At 40.8% G+C, this 23,294-nt stretch overlaps 1 protein-coding gene across 5 annotated transcripts in view; it reads left to right on the top strand.

Annotated features, from left to right (window-relative positions):
• The window catches only part of NRP1 (neuropilin 1), a 114,149-nt gene that overhangs the window by 3,502 nt on the left and 87,353 nt on the right, over window positions 1-23,294 (top strand). For all 5 annotated transcript variants that reach the window (XM_040068709.1, XM_040068623.1, XM_040068537.1 and 2 more), the window contains exon 3: window positions 458-632. In XM_040068709.1, the coding sequence (XP_039924643.1) occupies window positions 458-632 (175 nt within the window). The remainder of the gene's footprint in view (window positions 1-457; window positions 633-23,294) is intronic.

Raw genomic sequence — 23,294 nt, 5'->3', positions numbered from 1 at the left:
CCAGACTTATCCCATAGCTGGGTGAGAGGTGAAATTACATCCCTTAACATCTCCTCCCAGCTTTTCTCAAAACTTCCTACTTAAGAAGAGTATAGTTTTTGGAGTTAATTGTGTCCCAGGAACCCTTCTTAGCCAACATTAGCGCTGTTATGAGGGTACAAGGTCTTAACGCTGTAAGGGGCACTGGTGGAGTGGCTTTTTAAAAGGATACTGTTTAGAAATGGAGTGTCTTCTGCTGCCTGTTCACCCATCAGATTTAAGGAATGGGGGATGGAGAGGGAGTCCTCTTCCCTCCGGTAGAGAGTAGCACAGATGCCTTGAAAAGCAGAAGGATGCTGAGTTAGCCTAAAGAAGGCTGCGGCCACGCAGCATTCCCACGGCGGTCTGTCGGGTCCGCTGCTGCTCGGATGCTTGCCGGGGACACTGAGACCAGCCCATGTGTTTGCTTCTCCCGCAGACAAATGTGGCGACACGATCAAAATTTTAAGCCCCGGGTACCTGACGTCTCCCGGCTACCCGCAGTCCTACCACCCCAGCCAGAAGTGCGAGTGGCTGATCCAGGCGCCGGAGCCCTACCAGCGCATCATGATCAACTTCAACCCGCACTTCGACCTGGAGGACCGCGACTGCAAGTGAGTGAGCGAGCGGCGCGCCCGCCCTGCGGAGCGGAGCGGAGCGGAGCGCCACGGCGACACCTGCCGGCCGCCGCGGGCAGCGCCGCGCCGGGCCGGGGAGCGCCGGGCCGGGCCGGGCCAGGGAGGGCCAAGGAGGGCCGGGCCGGGCCGGGCCAGAGAGGGCCAAGGAGGGCCGGGCCAGGGAGGGTCCGGCCAGGGAGGGTCCGGCCAGGGAGGGTCCGGCCGGGCCGGGCCGGGCCAGGGAGGGCCAAGGAGGGCCGGGCCGGGCCGGGCCAGGGAGGGTCCGGCCGGGCCGGGCCGGACCAGGTCAGGGAGGGCCGGGGTGTGCCCCTACTGAAAATGTCCTCGCAGCCCGCTGAGGTTTGAAAGCTGCAAAGTCTGAGCTGCGCCCGCCCGGTTCGCTGCGAGCGGGTGGCGGTGGTGACGCGCGGAGTGCGGATGCGGTTGTTGTGAGGAACCGTTTGAGTTTGAAAAAGGAGTTCCTTTTCCTTTTCTACCCCCGCGACTACAAACAGCCCATGGAAGAGACGGGCCATTTATAAATTGCCAAATCTTCTTAACGCAGTTAGTCTGGCATTTATCTCACCCTTCAAGGGGCAGTAGGCTGGAGAACTGATAGTCTTATTTCCTTCTTTCTCCCTTTGCTGGTGATTTATAGCCGGTAGCTTCTATTTCCCCTACTCCTGCTCTCCTGTAGCGCCGTGAGAGGAGGAAGGAGAGATCTGAGGTCCCTTTGTCCCCTGTCCTCGCATTCCCTTTGACCACCCGTTCCAAAAGTGAGAAGGAGAATCAGAACCTCCCAGAAGTTGTTCTCCGCTTTTCCCCAAATCTGTAAATCTCACAGCTTGCACAAGACAACATATGGTCAGATCATTTCCCTCTTCAACATACCCTCTGAATTCAGCCTGCTTGTTGCATGAAGAAAATATTTTAGTGATTCATTATTTAAATATTTCTGGAGTATCATAGTTACCTAAATATTTCTTGGGTATCATGATTTTTAATCCCCTTCTGAAAACTGCAAGAGAGTTGCTGTTCATTAATGCTACCAGTCAGTATTTTCTCTGCATGTCAGAAAGATTAAACTCAGTAGCCAGTGGTGTTTGGTATTTTATGGGAGTATACAGGATTTGGTCCCATAAAAAGATGCTCAGTTTAACAGGAGTGATTGTGATAGACCACGAGATGAGAGTGTTGGACTTATGGAAAGAGAGCAACTGTATTCAAATGCTTAAATTTTTACCATGCATGTGTTTGTCCTATTATTTAATAAATTGATGCCTTAGATCACCATTATTGTTTTCTCTTAAAATGAAGTTTTTAATGATGTATTGTGTGCTTAGTTGCTTTTTTTGTGGTATTTTATAATCACTTATAGATCAGCATTTCAGTTCCATAGTTGAGTGATAATGCAGGAAAACCCTGTGCTCATAGAACTAAACTTTGCAAAAATGAGTTTTTACTGTGCTGTTGGAGCTGCAGCTTGTATTCACGCCATATGTTCACACGCTGACTTCCCATTCTTTAATTTTTAATGTCTTGTAGTGAGGCAATGGTTCACTTCTCTGTGTCTTCTTGATACAGGTTTTGCTTTCATTCTGTGGAACACTGCTAATGCTTTAAAATATTTTTCACTCTTTGGCTCTTAGAGAGAAATTGGGAAATTAAATCAAGCGTATTTCAGTGTCCAATCCTTTTTTACCCTTGCTAGAACTCATGTTTTTCCAACTCTGTAAAACCAACATGGTCCTTGGCAGCAGTAAAATGGTGTACAGCATACAATTATTTGAAGAACAAGTAATCTTTGTGGCACAGTGTTGTGCTAAACAGTGCTAGACTGAGCTGAACTGGGTCCAGGGAAAGGATTGACTCCCTCCCTCTGTTGCTTCCTTCTCAGTGTTCATTGTCCACTCTCCCCGCTGCATTATTTCTGCCCCTGAAATGGAGCCCAAAGCAGTAATGAGATGGTAGTGGGTGGAAGGAAGTCTCTCAACAGGGTTGTTTGCATTGTCTTTGCAGTGTATGATGGTGATGACTTTACCATTATTCTGTCTGTGCTGAAAAGCTAATTTTCTAGGCTATGCTAAATTACTCAGCTGCTACTTCATTTATATTGAAAATTGCTCTTTTTAACTTGAGAGGAATTGTATTTGTGCAAAAAAACCCCAAAGCCTTAGGACCAGAACAATTACTTCAGCAACAGGAATTTGTCAACCATTTCCATGGTCTGAAATTTCAGCATCTACTTACAAAATTCACACTCCTTGTACTGAATATTGAATACAACAGGCGATTAATGAAATAAATGTATCACAAGATTTTTTTTTGTTTTCCAGCTGAGTACATTTTGTTTTTCTAATATGCTTAGCTTATTAGAAACTCAGTCTGCAATCTAGAAATGTGTAATTTAGGTTACACTCTAGTTTATTGAAAGGTTTAGCACTGGAAATTAATAACCACTTAAATATGAAATGCAGATAGAAAATGAGAGATAAGGGAATTCATGTCTGGGAACAAAAAATGTCCCATACAATTAGAGTAGACTAGAGAAGATTAGCTTGCTGGCCTAGCTCCCAAAATCCTCTTTGTAATGCTGTTCATTGCAACTTGGACCTTAGTTAGCATTGAAAACAACTTTAATAACAGGGACCCCCTGAGCCCAGGAAAGGAAGCACTTTGACTTTGGAAAGGTTACCTTCTTGTTCCATGGTGCCAACAAGAAAACCAAGAGGCTTTACCTAACTTTAAAAAATATTGCTCGGTATAGAGGGCTAGGTGTATTGAAATGTAAAACTGGTGAAAGGTTGAGTCTCTGAGGAGAATCAAAAGCAGCGCATTTAAGCATTAGCTGTTACTGAAGCTGTTTCCAGTTAGTCTCTTTGTATGTTAGGGTTTGGAATTAATTTAGGAATATGCCCTTGATTTACCTACTTACTATTCTATGCTTTAATGAATAAGTATTTTTCAAATGACTGCTAATAAAATTCATATATGTATGCTTTTCTGACAATCAGAACCATTTGAGTTGTTTTAAATTTCAAGTAAACATGGTGAAAATTCCTTTTTCTCTGGAGGCATTCCAAAGGACTCAACTTTCACAGTTTTGAAGAATAAAGATACGCAAATAATTAAAAATATGTTCACACAAGCTAGGTTCATCTAATAAAGAATCTTCTAGACAGGACTACTGTACCAGCATTATGAACTGCTGGGTTTCGACAGGAAGTACACAAACATGTCGACCACAGATTGTTATCAAGGACATATATAATGAAAAAATTCACAGCCTCTTTTTAACTTTTAACTTTAATGAGTGTTATGCCTCCTCTTCAGGAAGCCAAGAAATAGAAATTATGGTTGCACTTTAAGAGAAAAGTAATTTTTGTTTGCCATTTTGCCTTTTCTCAAGCAAGTCCCAATAATAAGCAAGAATTCTCAGAGCCAGGAACACAGTTAAAATGAATAGAAGAGACAAAACATATGGCCACATATTAGTTAAAATTCTCCACTGTTTGTTGCCTGTGGTAAATGCTTTTCAGCACTTAGTGCAAGCTGTACAAGTCTCGTGTTGCTGAAGTATCCTACTGTGTAAATGTAGCCATCTTGAATCTAGTAAAACTTTATACCTAGATAATAAACAAGAATGTCACTGATACAGTACTTTGAATTTATGGAACTTTTCCGGTTTCCCAGCAATGCACACTATCAGCATGATAATTTATAATGGTTTGTGACAAATGTTGCTGAGCAAAGAGGTGTGTGGTTACATTCAGATCAGATGTCATTATCTAGGGAGCAATAAAAATTTCACAGACACTAGGTTAAAAACATTAAGAAAATGAATGTGAAGCTTCAGAAGAAAAGGGCTTAAGAAAGGTGGAGGGTTGGGTAGAGAAAGCCCAACAGTGGTTTCCTTACTGACAAATTATTAACTTTGTTGCCAGACTTGACTGTATTGTTTTACAGGGTTTTCATAGATATGCCACACAGCACTATTATTTTAATGACCATCATTTATAGATGTAGAAAATAAATATCATTCTGGCTTAACACTTGTGGATTATATACAACAGTGCTGTCAAATCTTTCAGAATGGAAAAATTGCCCATTTTGGAAACATTGAAGTTATACGAGAGATGTCATAAATAATTACTTTTCATATTGCATTTACTGCGAATTAGTAACATGGATGAGAGTAGAGCTGTATAGAAATTACAGTCAGTTATAGAATACAGAGCAAAAAATATCTGTGTTTGTTTATATAAAAGAAAATGGCTCCTCCAGATCCTTGGGAAGAAAGCATAGGTATTCAGACCTACGGAGTGAATGTATAGCTCCACATAATTCCCATAGACCTTAATGACGTTAGAAATTCATCCATCCATTTTATTTCTAAATAACGTCAATGGATTTATGCTACAAATCTGTAGGTATAACAAACTCAGTCTGGTAAAATAAACAGGAGCAAGCGAAGTCATGGTTCAGCTTTTCTTTAGTTTCTGCATAGTTTAAGCTTTCATTTGCTTTTGTCTAAATCCTGGTTCCTATTCTTCCAATCTTCCTCCAGCAGTGAGGTCTGCTTTGCGCAGGCTTTGTGCCTCGTGTTTGTTCCTTCTGTGCAGGGGAGGTTCCAGCCCTTTGGGTTGAGCCAATGGGATTAAGAGTGCCCATGTCCTTGCTGCCCACCTGCAGAACCAGCCGTGAATGATCCTTCTGGGCTGCCCTTTGAGCCTGTCAGAAGGGTTCTGCCATCAGCTGCACACAGCAGCTGCTTCCTGACTGCCCCAGGTGCACCTGGAGCCTGGACAGCCCTGAGCTGCTCCCACAAACTGCCCCAAGGACATCTCGGGCAGGGGCGTTCCGGGCCCTGCGCGGTTCCACTGTGCATGGAAGCAATGGGAGCTTTGCCCTCCGCTCCCGCAGAGCTGTCTTCCATCATTCCTGATGAATGTGGAGTTCAGCACAGGCCCTGTAGGATGGTTAATGACTGTATCAGTTGTGGATAGCAAATGTCTGTTAGAGCTTCCTAATTCCCTCTGCCCAGCCACCACGGGGCTTGGCAGGCAGAGACTGCCTGCAGCTGACCAGGCAGGGAGGGCAGCAGAGCAGCACAGGAACAAAGTTGTTCAGGTCTGTGAAAGGCAGGGGTTGTGCTTGCCCACTGCTGAGCAGAGAGGTCTGAAGGAGCCAAGGCTTCTGAGCTTTCCAACAGAAATACGGCTTGACTGGCTTGGCCCCATCAGCTAAGCATCAGCACTGGCCTTTGAGTGGATTTCAGCAGGAAAGGTATCCAGGAGACATGGGAATGCCCCTTCCTCACTACTGAGGGCAGGATGGATGGGCAGGAAGGATGTCCACACTCCCCTGTTTGCTCCGAACTGGATTGACTGATCCACGCAGCCCACACATGTGGAGTCACTCCGCTGTGGGCTGCATGGGGCAGGCAGAGGTGGGTAGTGACCTAGATGTTTCTGTGAAACCCAGAGTGGGATGTGGGCACCGACACACTGGGAAGCCCATATTTTCCTGGGCTGAAGAGGCAGCATCTTGTTTGTCTCCCTCAAAAATCTGTCCCTCAAGAGCTGTTTGAGGTTTCCAAGAGATTGACTGGAAGTACTATAGAGATGAAGAGAGCCATCCTTCATTCTATTCCTAAAATGAGAAATGAGTGGTTTTGGCTTAGTGTGAGATGAGTTTTTGCAGTAGATTTGGGGGCCATGGAGTATTTCACATTTCTGCGTGCACTTTGAGGGCATTTTTCTGCTTTATATAAAGCACATGAAAGGCTTTCTCAGGGAGCACTCAGCTAGACCCAGACAGCCCTTCTGGAGATCACTGCTGTTTGGTACCCTCCATAAGGCTGCAGGAAAGGTCCTGTCAAGGAAAGGAGGCAGCCCAGGATCATGTGTGCAGGACCATGGAAGCAGAAAATTCTTGTACTCCAAAAATTTTTCCTTAACTTAAAGATTTTGCATTATGGAAGTATATATAATGTTCTCTTTGCCACAAGATTCCGCATGTATTTGCACACAGATGCAAGTATCTGAAGATGCTTTATTTTATTGTAGGGACTAAATGAGTGTTAAAAGAAGTTGGAAATGATATTATTTTTCTGGTTATACAGTGTAATGAAACAATTCCTTTGTTTTTTATCCAAGCAGTGAACTCTTGTGAAAGTCTCTATTGCCAGACTGTTTAACAATGTGGTTTTTTAGAGCAGTGGTTTGAGTTTTCTTGGGAAAACGTGGTAAGAAATCCATGACCAAACTGCCTGGTCATAGCTAGAGTCTGTGCTGGCCTGTGTTCAGGCCTGAGGAGTGAGATGCAGAGTAGTGTTGCACTCTGTGTATGGGTGCATCCCCTGTCACAGGAAAGTCTTGTCTTGGTTCTCTGTACAGTAGCGCATTAAAACTATAAAACCAGTATATATGGATGTTTCTATTACTCTGAACACTTAACTGTGAGGAGAATTCTGTCTAGATGTGCTACAACCAGATGCCCTTCAGACAGGAAAAATTTGAGGGTCAAATATGGATTCCCTTAAGCCTAATCCTTCATCCTTTCTGCGGACAGAGATAAACAAATTCAGAACAAAGGTCTAAGTCCTTTCTAAATTGAAACCCAGAGTTGTTGGAATTAGCTCCATGAAACTCTCAATATGTTTTCAGTCAACCCCACTCTGCTCTTCTCTCCACCCTCCTCTCCTGTGCTAATCTAATTGAAACAGAAACCTATGTGTTTCTGTTAGTTTCTTAGTTTCTTAATTATAGTTTATTGCAAGCTATAACATTGGATCATAATTTGATAATTATGATATAGAGATCTTTTTACAGCTAATGCAAAACCAAATTAAATTATTTTCTTTTGTAGTATTTCCAAAGAATGATATTATGTCTGAGAACTAGATACACATGCACTCACATGTATATGTCTAGGCTTTTATATCAACCCGAACTACATGGATATAGGTATATGTTGTGTGCATGCACCTCTTTAGGGCTGTGCATATACACACGTATTTATGTCTGTGTTATAGATCTCTTAGTTTATGTAGAAGTTCCTAAAGTAAATCTACTAATTAAAGTGCTAATACCCATCTTAAGGCTGATAATTAGGTATAAAGAGAAAAAGGGACAGGATTAGTGTTCAGATCATGTTGCAAATGCCTCTTAATTGGGTGTTTGTAATCAATCCTGATTGCAAGAGGCAGTGGTTTGGCAGAATAAAGAATGAAAAAGGCTTAGCCCTACTATTTTCCTGTTAGTTGACTTGGCCGTCGTATTTTAGGACAGAATCTAGTGTCAAACAAGGTGATTTTGTCAGCCTTAGGAATCCCTATAAAACATTTAAAAAATCTAATGATATTTTTTTCAAGCTAATGACGCTCTCAAGCTAGAGAGTTATTTTTATCTGTAATATTAAAAATTGTTTTAAAGTGAACCACAGGAAAGACTGTTCTCCTGGCCTCTCTCCACCACTGACTTCAGAAATCATGTCTGAGTTCACTGTGGGTTTTTCATTGCATTGACCTTGGTACTTTTCTCACCAAGCCACAGTTTTCCATCATAAAACCACACAGCTTGGTATAATGATTATTTCTTTATCCCGAGTAACCAAACAATTTTTTAAACAGGGTGACAGATTTCCCTCTTGCACTGTGGGAAGCAAGCACCTGGCCATTTCCAAATAGACTTTTAATGAACTTCCTGAAGGAGATTTGAGAGAAGTTTAATAAGTCACCTGCCAACTTTTTGAGAGCATAGGTCACTTGCTTTTCTGTAGGAATTCACAAAAATGTGAGAATAACCCCCTTCCCAAGTCCTAAACTTCCATAGAGGAAATTGATTTTCATGGGCAATATCAAAGGTTTTTTTAAAAGTGCAACCTCAGAAATCAAATTTCGGATTGTTTCTCATGCATAAGGTACTGTGAAACTGTGATCCACAGAGCTGGTTATGAACTGTGTGAACTTTATTTATTTAAGCATGATCGGATTGTGCATATTTAGACTCATCTTGCAGGTTAATATCGTTACAAGTATTTTATGTAATGCTATAAAATGAAGAATTTAGATGGCTCAAAAGGGCCATTGAGAAAATATCTCCGTTTGTGGAAGAGACACCCATTTAATGTGATGATTTCTTCCAGAAGAAACTATGCACATCCCAGAAGCACAATAACCAGCTGTTGTTCAGGAGAAACTGGGCAGTTGTCTGTTGCCTTCCACACTGACATGGAGTTGCAGTGGCCACATGCTTCCCCTAAATACAGATGGGCTGAGCCTCTCGCTGAGTGAGAGCCTGGGTTAATCCCTTCCCTGCTCTCCCAACACTGGGGCCCCGTTGCACATTTGTGCTCTGGGCTGCTCTGTGCCCCCACATGAAGACACAGCCCATCAGAGTGGGATTGGAGCACCCCACTGCAGGTGGGGCAGCACTGAGCTCAGGACATCCTAGCCCTGTGCTGGGGCTATGCCATTCTTTGAAAAAAATATACCAGTAGTCTGTCTTTTTTTTTTTTTTTTTTTTTTTTTACAACACTCCTTATTAAATTGAAAGTTGATAACCTAGAGAAAACTAGAGGTCTGTTCACACCAGACTGATTATTCTGCCTCGAGCTTTGAGAAATGCTCCCTCAAAGCCGAAGTTTTGCTCATTCACATAAACAGTCACACTGAAGTCAATTAAAACAACAGACTTACTTGAGCAGGGCTAATGAGTAGGACATACATTTCTGGCACTACACAAATTGATAATTGCTTTTTATAACAGTGCTTTTCAGATGTTTGCAGAGTAACTTACAGTACAGCAGAAGATTCAGCCTCATACTTCATAGATCACCATAAATAGGTTATTAGTTCTTCTCCAGCTCTTAGCTCTTACTAGTGAATATTTGAGACAGGTTCCTAAGTGCATGAGTAAGAATCAAAGTTTGCTTTCTTGTGCCAATCTGTCATTAAGCAAGACAACTTCTGCTGACTTTCTTCTGATGTATTCATCTGTAACAAGGAAAGCGTATCAGCAATTTAGAAAAGGTTTAGCTTGATCACCATGTAGAAATGCAGGCTACACTGTCTATTTCCATAGTGATCACACCACTTTGCCAGATGCAAAATGAGAGGCTTACGTCCCTCATGCTAAAAGCCCTTCTTAGAGGAAATCCTAGGCTGTCGCTTCATTTGAGTAGCTTTAGCTAAGTCTAGAAAAATATGCAAAGGTAGCTCTTAAATAAAAACTTTTTTTTTTTTTTTTCATGTTTCAAAGTCATCTCCATAATCTGTTTTGGAGACAGAGGCATAAGATATATTAACACGGCATATGTTCTGATTACTGAGTGTTTTTTGACATTCCCAGAAAACCCCTGGGACTTTGTGTCACAGTTCTGTAAACTTTATCTGTTTGTATATTCATATCTGGGCCTAAATCCAAAACTTCTTTACATGCATTACAGCAGACAGTTTAGGTTCATCTCCTTGTGTTCCAGATGGCAAGCAGTTAATCAGGTACACATTTTAACATTCCACGTAGTCTAATGCATTTCAAAAGTTTTCCAATGTTTTCTTATAGCACAAAGACTATAAAATGTATGTATATAAAATAGATAAAGGACTACATCGAGCTGTGAAGCGAGCGAAGACACCTCCACTGATGCCAGTAGAGCTGGACCTGCTAATGGCTCAAACACAAAATACCATAAATATATCTTACTATGTTCCTTACTGGTTTCCATTTTCATTTATTCTCCACGGCTACACTAGATGATGGCCTTCCAACAGTATAATAGTCATCTTTATCTCATTTCTCTGACATAATTTTCAAGCTCCTTATTACTCTTGAACAGAGTAGCTAATAGTGCCCAAATTGCTTCTCGTTCTTCTCATTATAGTAGATCATTATTCAAGAAACCAGTGCTGTTCATCCTTTCCCACACAAATAGCTCTCCCCCAAACTAAACTTAAAACTTACCTCCAAGCACCAGTCTCACATTTGCAAATTAGACTCCTACTGGCTATTACATTTATACTTAGCATATTTTTACACTTTTTTTACTAACTTTACCTGTGCAGTCCTTGGAATTTTACTCTTTGTCTTCTAAGCCTAGTCTTCATGCACTGATTTTTGCACCAATTTAATGATTTCAATTAAGGTTTTGTTTGCATATAGTTAAAATCTGCATGCACTGGGGGATACATATATTCTACTATAAAGATGTATAATGTCAGTACTTTTGCAGAATAAACCTTGATAATGTCAGCAGCAAAGACTGTACTGTTTTATCTATAAAAGTTTCTAAACTGGTGAAGCTATAGTGCCTGTAAAAACAATGTACAGACCTACTTCTGTGTGACATAACTTGTCACCAACGCTAGCAGAGGATTTGGGTTCCTGTATTAGCTAAATTTGTTAGCAAAAGGTAATTGGATTGCCTTACTTATTGCGAGTTGCAAATTGCTATATAGACATAGATGTGCATGTTGAGGGCTTTCCTGACACATCCATTTTCTCACAGCTTTTAGTCTTCAAACAAAAGCTTAGCTAAAGTGTCTAAGATAAGCAGTTCCTCTGCCTGCTGTAACTTATGCTTTCCAGGAAGGTTTTTTTTGAACCTGTGTTACTAGGCAGCTACATAAATTACTGTGGTGTGACCTTCAAGCACCTCACTTACTCCATGGAAATTATCCACATGCACACTCACCCTGTGATCTTCTGTATGACATGCAAGTTTCTTAGTTATTCCTCCCCCATACCTGAAATTAAAAAGTAAAAACATGCTCATTGGTGTAACCACAGCTCATCTGAGGCTCTGAAATCAAACTGAGTACTCTAAAAATAAATATCTGATCACCAGGTAACTTTTGCATGTCCCCATATGCTCAGCATAGAAAAGAAAGTAAATCCATCCTTTCAACATCCTAGCTTCAGCTCTTTCTCATCTGAGCGATACCAGATAATTTTGATTTAAATATGTAAAGAAAGAAAGCTGTTTTTCATGGACTATATTCCTAATTTCATTAAAGATCATTCTACTGAACTTAGTAGAACCCCAGTGATTTATATCAGCTGACTGAGGAGCTGACTCTATACTTCCACAGCTCCCTAGAAATTCTCAGAAGGTCAGTATTGTAGCTGAACAAATGTTAACTCAGAGTGAAGCCAGTTAAAGTTTTGCCATTCATCAGAATTGCGCTTTAATACTTAGGCAGAATGGGTAGGAGCTTCTTAAAAGTAGATGAAATAAAGACCAAAGTAATTCTGTATGTGTACAAAACTCTCCTTCCACTAACATCTTTAAAGAAATGTGCAGGATTGGGTGCTGTGGTACTGTGACTCTTTATAGTGCTAACTCTCTCCTACTGCTTGATCTTGGGACAGTCAATCATCATCTTTGTGCCTCTGTTTTCTCAGAGAGCATAATATATCTCTGGTTTTCAAATATCTGAGGATGTGCTTATTAGTGTTTGCAAAACCCTTAGAGACTGCTGGTGGAAATGTAGAGCAGTATAGTAGTAATTTTGCATTGTTTTGTGTTTTTCATCTTCTAGCTGTTAATTTTTTTTAACAATATACTGCTATGTAAAAATGCATGTGGCAATCTTCTGATGTTCTGAGAGAAGTGTTATCCAAACAAAAATAAAGAATAGGGCTCATGCTCACAAGAGACGCATTATCCATGATGAGGAGAATCTGTAACAGACGTGGCACTAAGTCAAAACTGTGTAGCAAACAGCATCCAAATGCAAGCAATTTCAGATGTGTGCATATTGCCAGTACAAAACCAGGCCATTCTGCAAATGCAGAGTCCCCCAAGGAGCAGTGAACCTCGCAGCAGCAGCACTAATGGCTGTCTTCTCATGTGCAGCGGGGGAAAGCAGCACTTTAGAGCCGCCTTGGGCAGCTGTTAAGTTATTCATTCTTAAGTTACTTCTATAAAGCTGTTATTGGGTAGAAGCAGATGACACAAAAGATTTTGGACCTGTTCTGTCTGCTGTGGGGGGAGCATTCCTCGTTCTTGCACATAGGGTGAAATTCTGACTTCCTCCAAGTCAATGACAAGATTTCTCCCCAGTTTTGCTTGGACTAAAAAAAATTATTTTAGGCCCTAGAAAATCCTTTTTTGAAGAGGACTTTAGTGGTGCCAGTGTCTCTTGTAGGATTTTTCTCAGTTTGGACATTTTTTTCCCTTCAATGCATACTATTCAAAGGCATTCGTACTGCTAGGACAATAATGAAATAAAATCAAAAAACAGCCGACCTCAAACAAAGCCAGAAAACACCCCAGAACCATTTTCTGTTGTTAGAGTACATGTAATGCACGAGGTACAGTGCTGGGTCATCTGCCTTGTTTCTTAGCCTCCTTTCAGAACATTTTAGGCTGGTTTATGGTTTGCTTGTTCTACCCGATGCCTCGTCCTTCCCTATCTCCTCTCTGCAGCTGATGTGAAAATTCAGATTCTCCTCAGTAAAACACAGCAATTTTCTTTATCAATTTTGTCCACTCGAAATTTTGGGCATCATAAATCAGACCTCAAAAAATTGTGAAACTTTATAAAAATTTTTGTATCTCAAAAATTACTGCTGGATCCTGTTTCATTTCTTACCAAGTACATTTGGGGTGTTTTCCTCTGCCATAAATGAGAAGTTTGGCAATACCATGATATCATCATCAGCTGATGCTTTAAAATACGCAACCAAATTTCATGCTACTCGTGCTAAAAATAATGAGAGCTGGTAATGTTAGATTCTTCCTAAAGTCGCAGTTTCCTGATGCTGTTTCTGTTCTCAGCCATAGCCCTTAAACTCCCACTGAAGAGAAGATTTATAGCAGAAAAATAGCATCAAAAGGAAATGAAAGTGTTAATTTATATTGATTTCACTGCTTGACTATGTTTCTTTTCACCTCACTCTATGACCAAAATGAAATCAAATTCATCCCAGAAAAATAAAAAACCCTCTGAGTTTACTATCTTTTTCTCTGAGAACACGTGAAATAGCGTTAGGAGTCGAGTCATTATGGTGACTACCTCTTTGCTGGGCTTCGAAGCCAGATTACACCAATGAGAAAAAAAGTTGATTGAAAGCCATTAAATACCAGGACATAACTTTTGGCTCAGGAAGAACCTGATCTGTGAATTACTGGCATGGCGGGTACAAAGATCACACTGGCTGCTTCAGGATCCTTTCCCTGTGCCCCAGCTGTCCACTGCCAGTCCTGCTTTAGATAAATGAGGTGGACTGACACAGAAGAAACTTGCTTATGCCACGTTCTTTTATGTGTTGTTCAGGCTTATGTTTGCAGGGGGTTGTTCTCATTCAGATATTACACAAAAATACGGTGCAAAGTAGCTATCACTGACATTAAGGGGCCCATCCTGCACTTAACTATACCATTTTTTTGTCAGCATGTTTCTAGCGAAGTAAATGAAGTTGGGGACAACCACTTTGCATTTCCTTAATGGTTTGGGTCCTTCCCTGCTGCAGTTACAATAACTGCAGTGGGTCTAATCTGATGTGCACAAGCTGAGAAGTGGATGCATAGTTCTAAACTCAGGGGCTGTTCTGAAGACAAAACTAATTTTTGAAACATTTTTATAAACTCAAGGAAATCTTAATGTCTTTATTCTGTTATTACTTTACAATAATAATGCCAAACTGGCCTGGGAGCTATTACTCAGTGAGCACTGGCCCCTTGGAAGGTTTCAACTTGTCAAGTTTAGCCATTTTTTGAACGCACAGAGGAAGTCATTAAGGCACATCAGGCTGCTGATTGCTATTAAACTCTGCAGAGACTTCTGTGCAAAAATCAATGCCATAACAGGACTACAAGAATCTCAGAGGTGGGAAAAGCATTTCTTTACCCTCTGGTAACTCAGAAATGGATTATTAGACTTTTTGAAACCTCAAAAAAAAAAAAAAATCACCTATAAGCTAGGGGCCAAATGTAAACCTTGGTGACAAAATAATACTGCTCAGAAAGCTCTAAATGTGTGAAAATGGATTTATAATGGAGCTGTCGTTTCTGTAACCTCAATTGTATGTTTCTCTTCTGGGGAAATCTCTCATCTACGTGCATCTACGCATGCACGTGCTTATTTATTGTATTCCAAGGAACACCATTTTTGCTGTATTGCCACTAAGGAACCCAGAGGGAAAATGCTTTTTTAGTAAGGTATAATCTTAGATAACTTTTGGCAGGAAAGTACTATAAGAATTTTCCAGATGAGTTCTATCTCAACATCAGAGAAAGTGTTATTTTAGATGACTCTGGCTGGTTTTGACTGGGGGGGGCAGTGATTTAAAAATGCAACACAGTTGCAACAATTGCCAACAGTTGAAGACTTTTATAGAAAATATCTTTATGATGCGAAAAACTAGTTTAAATCACATTAGAAAGTTTTATTGTAAGCTTGTACTGTATAAACCTGGCAAAGTCCATTGTCTGACTCTGGAATGTCTTAAATTCCAACTGTCCAGTTCTCTTCCCCCACAAAGCAAAGGGGAAGCATTCAGTTCAATTCAAATTTTGTCATTAATTTAATTTGAATTTTGATCATAAAATTATGAAACATCTTTTTGGTTTGTTTTTTTTTTTTTTTAGTTCTTAGATGAAAATAAAATTCTACTGAGTTGTATTAGTTTTGTTTCACCCTATCCTAGGAACATTTGGATTGGAAGGGACTAGGAGGTCACCTCATCCAACTTACTAATCAAAAAAATTGCATTTTATTGAATGCAAAACATAAAATGAAGCAATCCATGGAAACCAAATGTTTGTTTCCATAAAAACAAAGAAGATCTAGTTATGGTGTTTCAGAACCTTTATTTCACTGACTATCCCAGACTTTCTGCTTAAGTCAATACTAGTTTGTCACTAGCTCTGCTTATTAATTTTAACGTTTCAGATCATATGTTTTTATTGAAAAGAAGGTTCCCTCCTGTTTTTCTTTTATAAAATACATGGAAGTGTCATGCAGGATTGGCCTTCCCTAGGAGGAGGGCTGCGGGGTAGGGCCACAAGCGCATCCCTACACAGCAGTCGCAGGGCCCTGCCGTGTCATGGGCTGTCCCCTCAGCTAAGCCCAGAAAAGACTTTTTTAAAGAAAAAGCATGAAGATGGGACACCTCAGTGTTAAGGCTCAGGGCAGGCAGGACTTAGGATCAAAATAGCCAGCTTCAGTCCAGGTGGAGGCAAGTTTTTCCCAAAGATCATCAGGGCTGCAGATGTCTGACAATTTCCACCCTGTACTGAGGAATCACCACTGTACCTCTACCCATGCAAGAGCATGTGGTCATGGCTGCAGCCAGCGTGGCAAACCCTCCCAAAGTATCTGGAACCAAGACTGAGATCTGGAGAAAAGGATCAAAAATAGGCTTTCTCTTAAGGACTGTATCAAGCACAGTCAGTGGAAAAGCTTTTAGCAAATCAGTTGTTAAAGCCTGTTGTAGTGTGTATGGTCTGGACCAGCTGCTGTGAGGGGTAGATTGGGGACCATTGCCCCAGCATGGTGCTGAGGAAGGAGGCTCCTATATTCTCATTATACGAGGGGAAAATCTGCTTTTCTCGCATGGATAATTTAGAAGTTATGAATCAGCCTGTTGTTTTTATTTCAGCAGAGTACAGACAAGAGTTGTGCAAAATGAGGCTGCTGCCTGTCTGTCAGGCAGCTGTAGTTTTTTACCCTGCAGCTTCTTTTAATGTGCATTCTTGGCAAATTCTGAAGAGAAGCAGTCACAACTGTGCACTCAGACGTTAGAGCAGATCTCATTCCCTCACCATTGAGCTGGGAACTTCACTCATGCATCGTCCCATGTCTGACGCAGCCATTAAGCACCCTGACCCAGTAACCAGAACACTGAATTGGTGTCTAAGTTAAAAGCCACTCTAAAAATATGTTCTCGAATCATCTGGTTTTGAAAAGAGATTAATATTTTCTTGCAGTGTGTCTGCTTTTCCCAGGTGTTAAATAGACCATTTGCTGTCTGCTGGTCTTCAGGATTTTTTAAAGTAGGTGTTAAAGGCTGTTCCAGAGTAGCTCTACAGGGTTTTAAGGCATGAGAGACAGTTACCTGCAGAAAAATGCCCATCTGTCTCAAATAATTAGCAATTATCTGTCAAAAAAGCTTCTGAGCTGACTACAGTAAAAAAAACATACTTTTCATCTTTGGCTTTTTTGACTCTCTCCTTCCCTCTCCTCTTCGCCTCCCTCCCACCTTTCCCCTAGCATTTTTTGAGCAGCCTTTTCCAAAGGAAACACTGATGAAAGTATCTTTCAGTGTCTGAGCAGTTCCCTCAGACACCTCCCCCCTGTCCACCCCTGAGATTGCAAGAGACATCTGCCTTTGTACACACCATGTCAGCGTCCTGCAGAGACATTTTATGTTCGTTGTTTCCCCAAAATAAATAAGAGCAGCACAGAGGATGCAAACTGGCTGTAGACATCCCATTGCTAATAACGCAGCTACATTGGTAATTGCTAATAATGATGCAGTGTTTCAGCATGGGAACGCTCTTCTAGCTGCTATGTGGATAGGGCCTGAATAGAGCGACACAGATGGTAACATTATTGCATATTTCTTTGTAGAAGAAATTGAAATTTTGCTGTGGGAAATAAAAAATAACATTCCTGCATTTTGTTCCAATTATTTCTTTAATATTAGCAGCACTGGCATGCTTGATCCGTGAACTGTGTCAGTGCCACCTAAGGAAATACCAGGAGGAATCTGCAAAGTGAGGAGAAGCAATTGTTTCCACATAGCAAAGGAAGCACTTAGATGCTATTTGACAGAATTGCATTTGCCTTCTTTGGCAGGGATGACCCATTTTGATCACACGCAACAGCCAAACAACAGCCAATTTGCAATAAATCAGACTTTAAACATTTCTGTAGCTCCTAGACTGATTCTGGAGTCATGTACCAGAGTTCCCACATCTGTACCTCGGTTGTCCGGGAGTACTTCACTGCATTTTGCAGGCCACAAACAGCAGGAACATGTGGTTTGTGGGCCATCTCCTGGGTTTCAGCTTCCTTTGATGCCCTGCTAAGTACGTGCTCTGCGAATGCCTGACATCCTCCCTGCTTACGTGCACAACCACTTCAGCACCCTAGTGAGTCCAAGCCAGTGGAAGCACACAGTGCTACTTTGGCCTGACCGTAGCACGTTTCCTTTGAAAGGTGTTTGGAGAGCTGTGGCAGCATGTCAAAGATAAGAGAGGCAGGAATTGGCTGTATTTGCCAAGCGCCTGCCTTTGTTGGCTCTGTCCACGAGAGCAGCTACCCTCACTTTTGAACTCACCGATCTTGCTGCACATTCATCCACAAAAACTGCTAGCTCACCCGGACCTGGAGTGTCAGGACCAGAGTTGTCCTTCCTGCAAGATTAGGTCATATCACTAGATCAAAGTCCTACTATTTTACACCACGTGGATGCAACACCAGCCAAGTTTCAAGTCCCAAGCACAGGTGTCTAGTAACTGTATGATGCACACATGAAAATTAGAGACATAAGCCAAACTCATAAGCTAAATTTCCTGTCTTTCCCCAGTGTTACACCTTTTTCATCCAGACTTATAACTGCATTTCCAATTTAGATTTCGGAAGAGTGCTGCTAATGTCTAAAACTATCCTACCTGTTGTTCCTTTGCAACTTTTTCTCTTCATCTGGCAATTCAAAACTGCTCTTAATGAGGCACTTTTAAACAGCTGAGAAACAGTGATCTGCCAAAGAGGCTTTTTCCTGGCAAAATGAGTGCTGCCCAGTGTTAATTTCATTGTAGAGGGAACATGTAGCAGAAAACAGTGTTGGCACATGGGTAGGAAATAAACACAGGGTATTTTGCTGCAGAGTTGCTGCATAGATAGAAGCGCATGGCATAAGCAGGAATGATAAGCAAGTGTCATTTAAAAATAACCATGAGAAAAATTGTGAAAAAGCATTGAAAAACACATAATTTTACCTTATTCAACTTCCAAAAAGAAAAAAAAAATATGTGTGTTCTCTAATCTGGGCATGTGGGTTTTTCTGTGGCTTATGGAGCAATAATAAATCCTACCTTAAGACTGATCGCCAGGATAAATCATTCTTTCCAGGTGCCTTTATCTCTCTCCCCAGACTACCAAGGGATAACTGGCTCAGAGTATCTCCCTGGATTTTAGACAACTATTATCAGGTGAAATAAATTCCACCCAAAATCCTCAGAAATGGTTGCCCTAAGTGGACAGGAAAGCTGGCAGACTTAGATAGCTGCTGGAACTCATTTCTGTCATGGCAGACACAGAGCTGATTGCCAAGGTTGGTACAGTATTGCCCATGTCAGTGAGGTAAAAAGGTCTTTTTACTGTTTTGAATTTTTTTATTGTGTCACAGGCTTAAGGCACAACAAGTGGCATAATTGGTTTACAAGTGAAAATGAAAACGAGAAACGAACACGAGACCCTTATGTTCTGCTCTTATAAAAGTAAACTTTTCTTCAAGAACTGGAACAGTTGTGTTGCAATGTATCACACGCTGACGTATTCTTAGTGCCAGATTGTGTTTGCTGAGGCAGCGTTACCTGCAGCACCCGTGGCTTGGCTCAAAGCCTGTGGGAGTGTTGGTGGGACAGACTGACAGACCTGTGCCCTGTGGGACAGACTGACAAACCTGTGCCGTGTGGGACAGACTGACAGACCTGTGCCCTGTGGGACAGACTGACAAACCTGTGCCCTGTGGGACAGACTGACAGACCTGTGCCCTGTGGGACAGACTGACAGACCTGTGCCCTGTGGGACAGACTGACAGACCTGCGCTCGCTGGTCTGTGGTGTTCAAAGTCACTCCAGCAGAGCACAGGCTCCGCAGGAGAACAGTGGTCAGCAGGAGCACAGTGATCAGCAGTTACAGGTCTTCTGTAGCAAAGATACTTGGTAGGACACAGTGATATGAGCAACATCCCTGAAGTGGAAGGGAATGGAAAGAAAAATACTGGAGTATAAGCACACACAACACAGGCTGACTAATTCAACAAATGTCATTAATTCACTTTGACTTCCTCATTCTTCTCTCAGCACACATTCAGTCCTGTTTAACATATGCTTGAATCCTGCTTGATATAATGTAGCCAACTTACAATTAAGCACATGCTTAGTAATGTGCCTGATTTAAGGCTCAAAATATTCCTGCTTTAACACATGAACAAGACTGTTTCCATTAAGATGGAGCACTGCACGCTAGGATTTGTAATCACTACAGACCACACCACTTGGACAACAAAGCATTATAAAATGCTTCTGTTCAGAAGACTGTTCATGTGCATCCTTTTGGGTCTGAGTTCAAAACTCTTTTTTAATCAGGGTCAAAGCAATGTCTGTCTTAGACCAATTTATGAAGCCCAAGTCCTGAAGTTCCTGTTGCTTCAAAACTCCCATGGATTTGAAACATGCAAACTGGATGCTGGCTCCTGGCATATTGTCAGGGCAGTGTCCTTAAGTTTGTGATGTTTTGCTAAACTGTAGTAAGTGGTTCTGTTTAAAATTCAGGAAAAATAGAGGACACTGCATTTTCACTTACAGTCTGATTTGTTGTCTCTACCTTATGTAACTAAAATAGGGTGGATTTGGACACCAGTAGGTTAAGCAGTAATGACGCCAGCAATTTCTTTTGCTGAGGCTTTAGTCTGGCTAGGGACACAATGTTAATCTGGGGTTGTTTCTCTTTTTCCTTAAATAATATTTTTATTGAGCAAGAAGCGGATGTCAGAATGGCCTTTTGATCAGCTAAAAACAACAGTGTCTCTAAGGGAATCTTTCCTGTTTATCGTATGCTGCAGTATTTGAAAAATGCTAGCCTACAGTAGAGCAAGACTCCTTAACATACAAGAAGCAGGGAAAAACAGGATGAGGCCAAAATGGGAACTGTATATCACAGGAACTTGGAAAGACAGGAAGTTACAAAAGAAGCAGAAATTCTTGATTAAAAGTAAAATTGTACCAGCTTGTGCAAGAGGATAATGACTTTCAAATGTCAGCCTTTGTGCCTGTTCATAATGATAAAGCTATTAAACCATATGTAGTGTTCTTAATTCCATTTCTCATGTCAAGTCATTTAGGATCTATAACTATTCTGCCCACTAAAATCCAGAGTATTTCTTCAGCTGTATATTCAAACAGTAGATTAAAAGGACTGCTACCTAAAGCAGAGCCAGCCAGGACTGCTGCACAGTAGTTTAAACCACATCGGAGATTCTGTTATAAGACCCTATTTTCAAGGATTTAAATATCAGCCATAAAAATTCACTCCCAGGATAAAAGTCAACCGATGAGTGAATATTTAAACACAAATTATTAAAATAAAAAGGCATAATTTTTACTCTTAAGTTTTATGTGTAAAAAAGAATAAGCTCTTCAAATATTTTTATAGATCTGTGACTGAAAAGTAAATCTACTTTAAAAATTACCTCAATAAGAAATTAGCCCTTAAAGCAGTCAGTGGTTTTGTTATTTCTGAAAATCAGTCCTAGTAGAGATAGTCACAAAAAGTTGCAGTTTTGAGCTTGGTCCAGCTCTGGCTTGCAAATGGAAAAACCTCGTTCGTTTCAGTGAGGATTAGATCAATGCTAACTTCCTCCTCAGGAAGTTGAAGTCTGTAAGAAAAACTAAGAGCTCAATTTTACAATCACTGTGCTTGTTAAAATTGTCACCTATAATATCACCAAAGTTACCTCCAAAGGGAGGAAGACAAACACTCTGCTGGTGTCACCACGGGTGCATCAGCCTTACCAGCATTTCAGTCAAAGTGTCAGTGCTCCTGGTCCCAGGCTGTGGGATGGTGCTGCTTCCAGACCAAAGCTGCAAATGACATGTTTTATAACTATAGGCACATGAAAACAGAAAAGCTATAGAATAAATTGTCATTATGAGATGTTTCATTGTTTTTGATGAGGAAATATTATTGGTGAATTCTGTTGCAGCATCTGCAAATCTTACCCAGCAGGTGATACTTATGGACTCTTTACAAGATTTTCACACATGGTGTTTTAGAGAGGTTTGTAACTTTTATGCTCATCCATCCAGTTTATTTATTTTGCAAAAAATCCCACTCCAAAGGTCAGCTATGTTCTGTCTGTCTCAGCAACTCCAGGCCTAGGGAAAAATGCTGAACGTAATCTCAGCATGAAGTAGTTATACAAATGTGCTTTTAAACATGGCAGGGATGGTTTTGTGTCTTGTTCTCATATATCTTAGACTGTGTGTCTCTTGGTTTACACATCATTTAAATGAGAGCACTGTTTAGCACCTCTTTCACATTCAAATGACATATTTGTGCTCTTTTGTGTGGAAATGTCTGTATACTTTCAGCACTTCTCAGTTCATGTGAAAGCAGACAAGAATAAACCAAGGAGACAAAGATTATGTCAAAGTGGCTGAATAATACTGAAATGATCATGATGCATCTATTCTTCTTTTCAAAATCTTCAGAATAAACCCTTCTTTCCATTTCCAGCTTTCAACTAGTGGAGGAAAATTTATCTCCAACCCTTCCAGCCTGACACTCTGCTCTTGGTTTTGGGTTCCCACCTCTGCTCCAGCTGATTCATGCCTGGAGGCCAAACCCAAACCTGCCTTTCCTCCTTACCTGACAGCAGAACAGAATACCTTCTCTTTTTCTTACTGCATCTTTTCCATATAACTGAATAGATCCCACACTCAGTAATAAATTAATAAATTGTAGGTGAAATTATGCACACGCAGCTACTCTCATCTGATTGATTCATTTTGCAGGTAAAAAGCATGCTTGCACACAGGGAAGTCACACATCAGCTTTTTTTTTTTTTTTTTTTTGTGTATCCTGGAAGTCACTGTAGCTGGGAGTTATTAAGTACCTCAAAGTGATATTTCCTATGCGTGTTGGTTTAACCTGGCAGGTAGTTAAACACCACACAGCTGCTTGTTTGGTCCCCTCCCCACCCAGTGGGATGGGCGAGAGAATATGGGGAAAAAATGTACAATTTATGTGTTGAGCTAAAGAAAGTTCAATAGGAGAGAAATGGAAGGGAAATTATTATTATTATTATTATTATTATATAATTATTGTTATGTTATTAATATAATGTCCCAGCTGTGTCTCTTCCCCAGGACTTGTAGCCCAAGCCTACTCCCTTGTCAGTGATGTGAGAAGCTGAAGTCTTTGGCTTAGCATAAACACTGCTCATCAACAACTGAAAGATCGTTGTTATCAATACAATTTTTTATCTAAAATTCAAAATACAGCACTGTAGAACCCACTAGGAAGAACATTAACTCTATTATCATAGAAGACCAGTTATAAAAATTCAGCCAATATTTGAATAGCTGAATCTCTCATTCATAAAAGCAATATGATTACAGAGCAACTATTATTTGTATAATGTTTGATTTGTGATATGTGTGTATAATCAATTGCAAATTATGTGCTTTTCAAACATCTGCTGTAGTTTACTGTGAGTCTATTAGGGGATATCTAATATCCTGTAAGAAATTATGTGTAAGAAATCCATTACCTCTTTTCTATCAGGAGAGCCCTGTAATTCAAGCAGAGGCTGTCTATCTTCTTTTTTATATCAGCCTTCTGGATGTGAAGATCTAAGGCTTTCTGCTGAACTATCATGAAAATACATTCATGATGTTTTCATGTCTGCCATAATAAGC

Source organism: Hirundo rustica, chromosome 1 (genome assembly GCF_015227805.2).
Source record: "Hirundo rustica isolate bHirRus1 chromosome 1, bHirRus1.pri.v3, whole genome shotgun sequence".
NCBI lineage: Eukaryota > Metazoa > Chordata > Aves > Passeriformes > Hirundinidae > Hirundo > Hirundo rustica.
The sequence above is the reverse complement of the archived record's forward strand: the minus strand, read 5'-3'. Positions and strand labels throughout refer to the sequence as shown.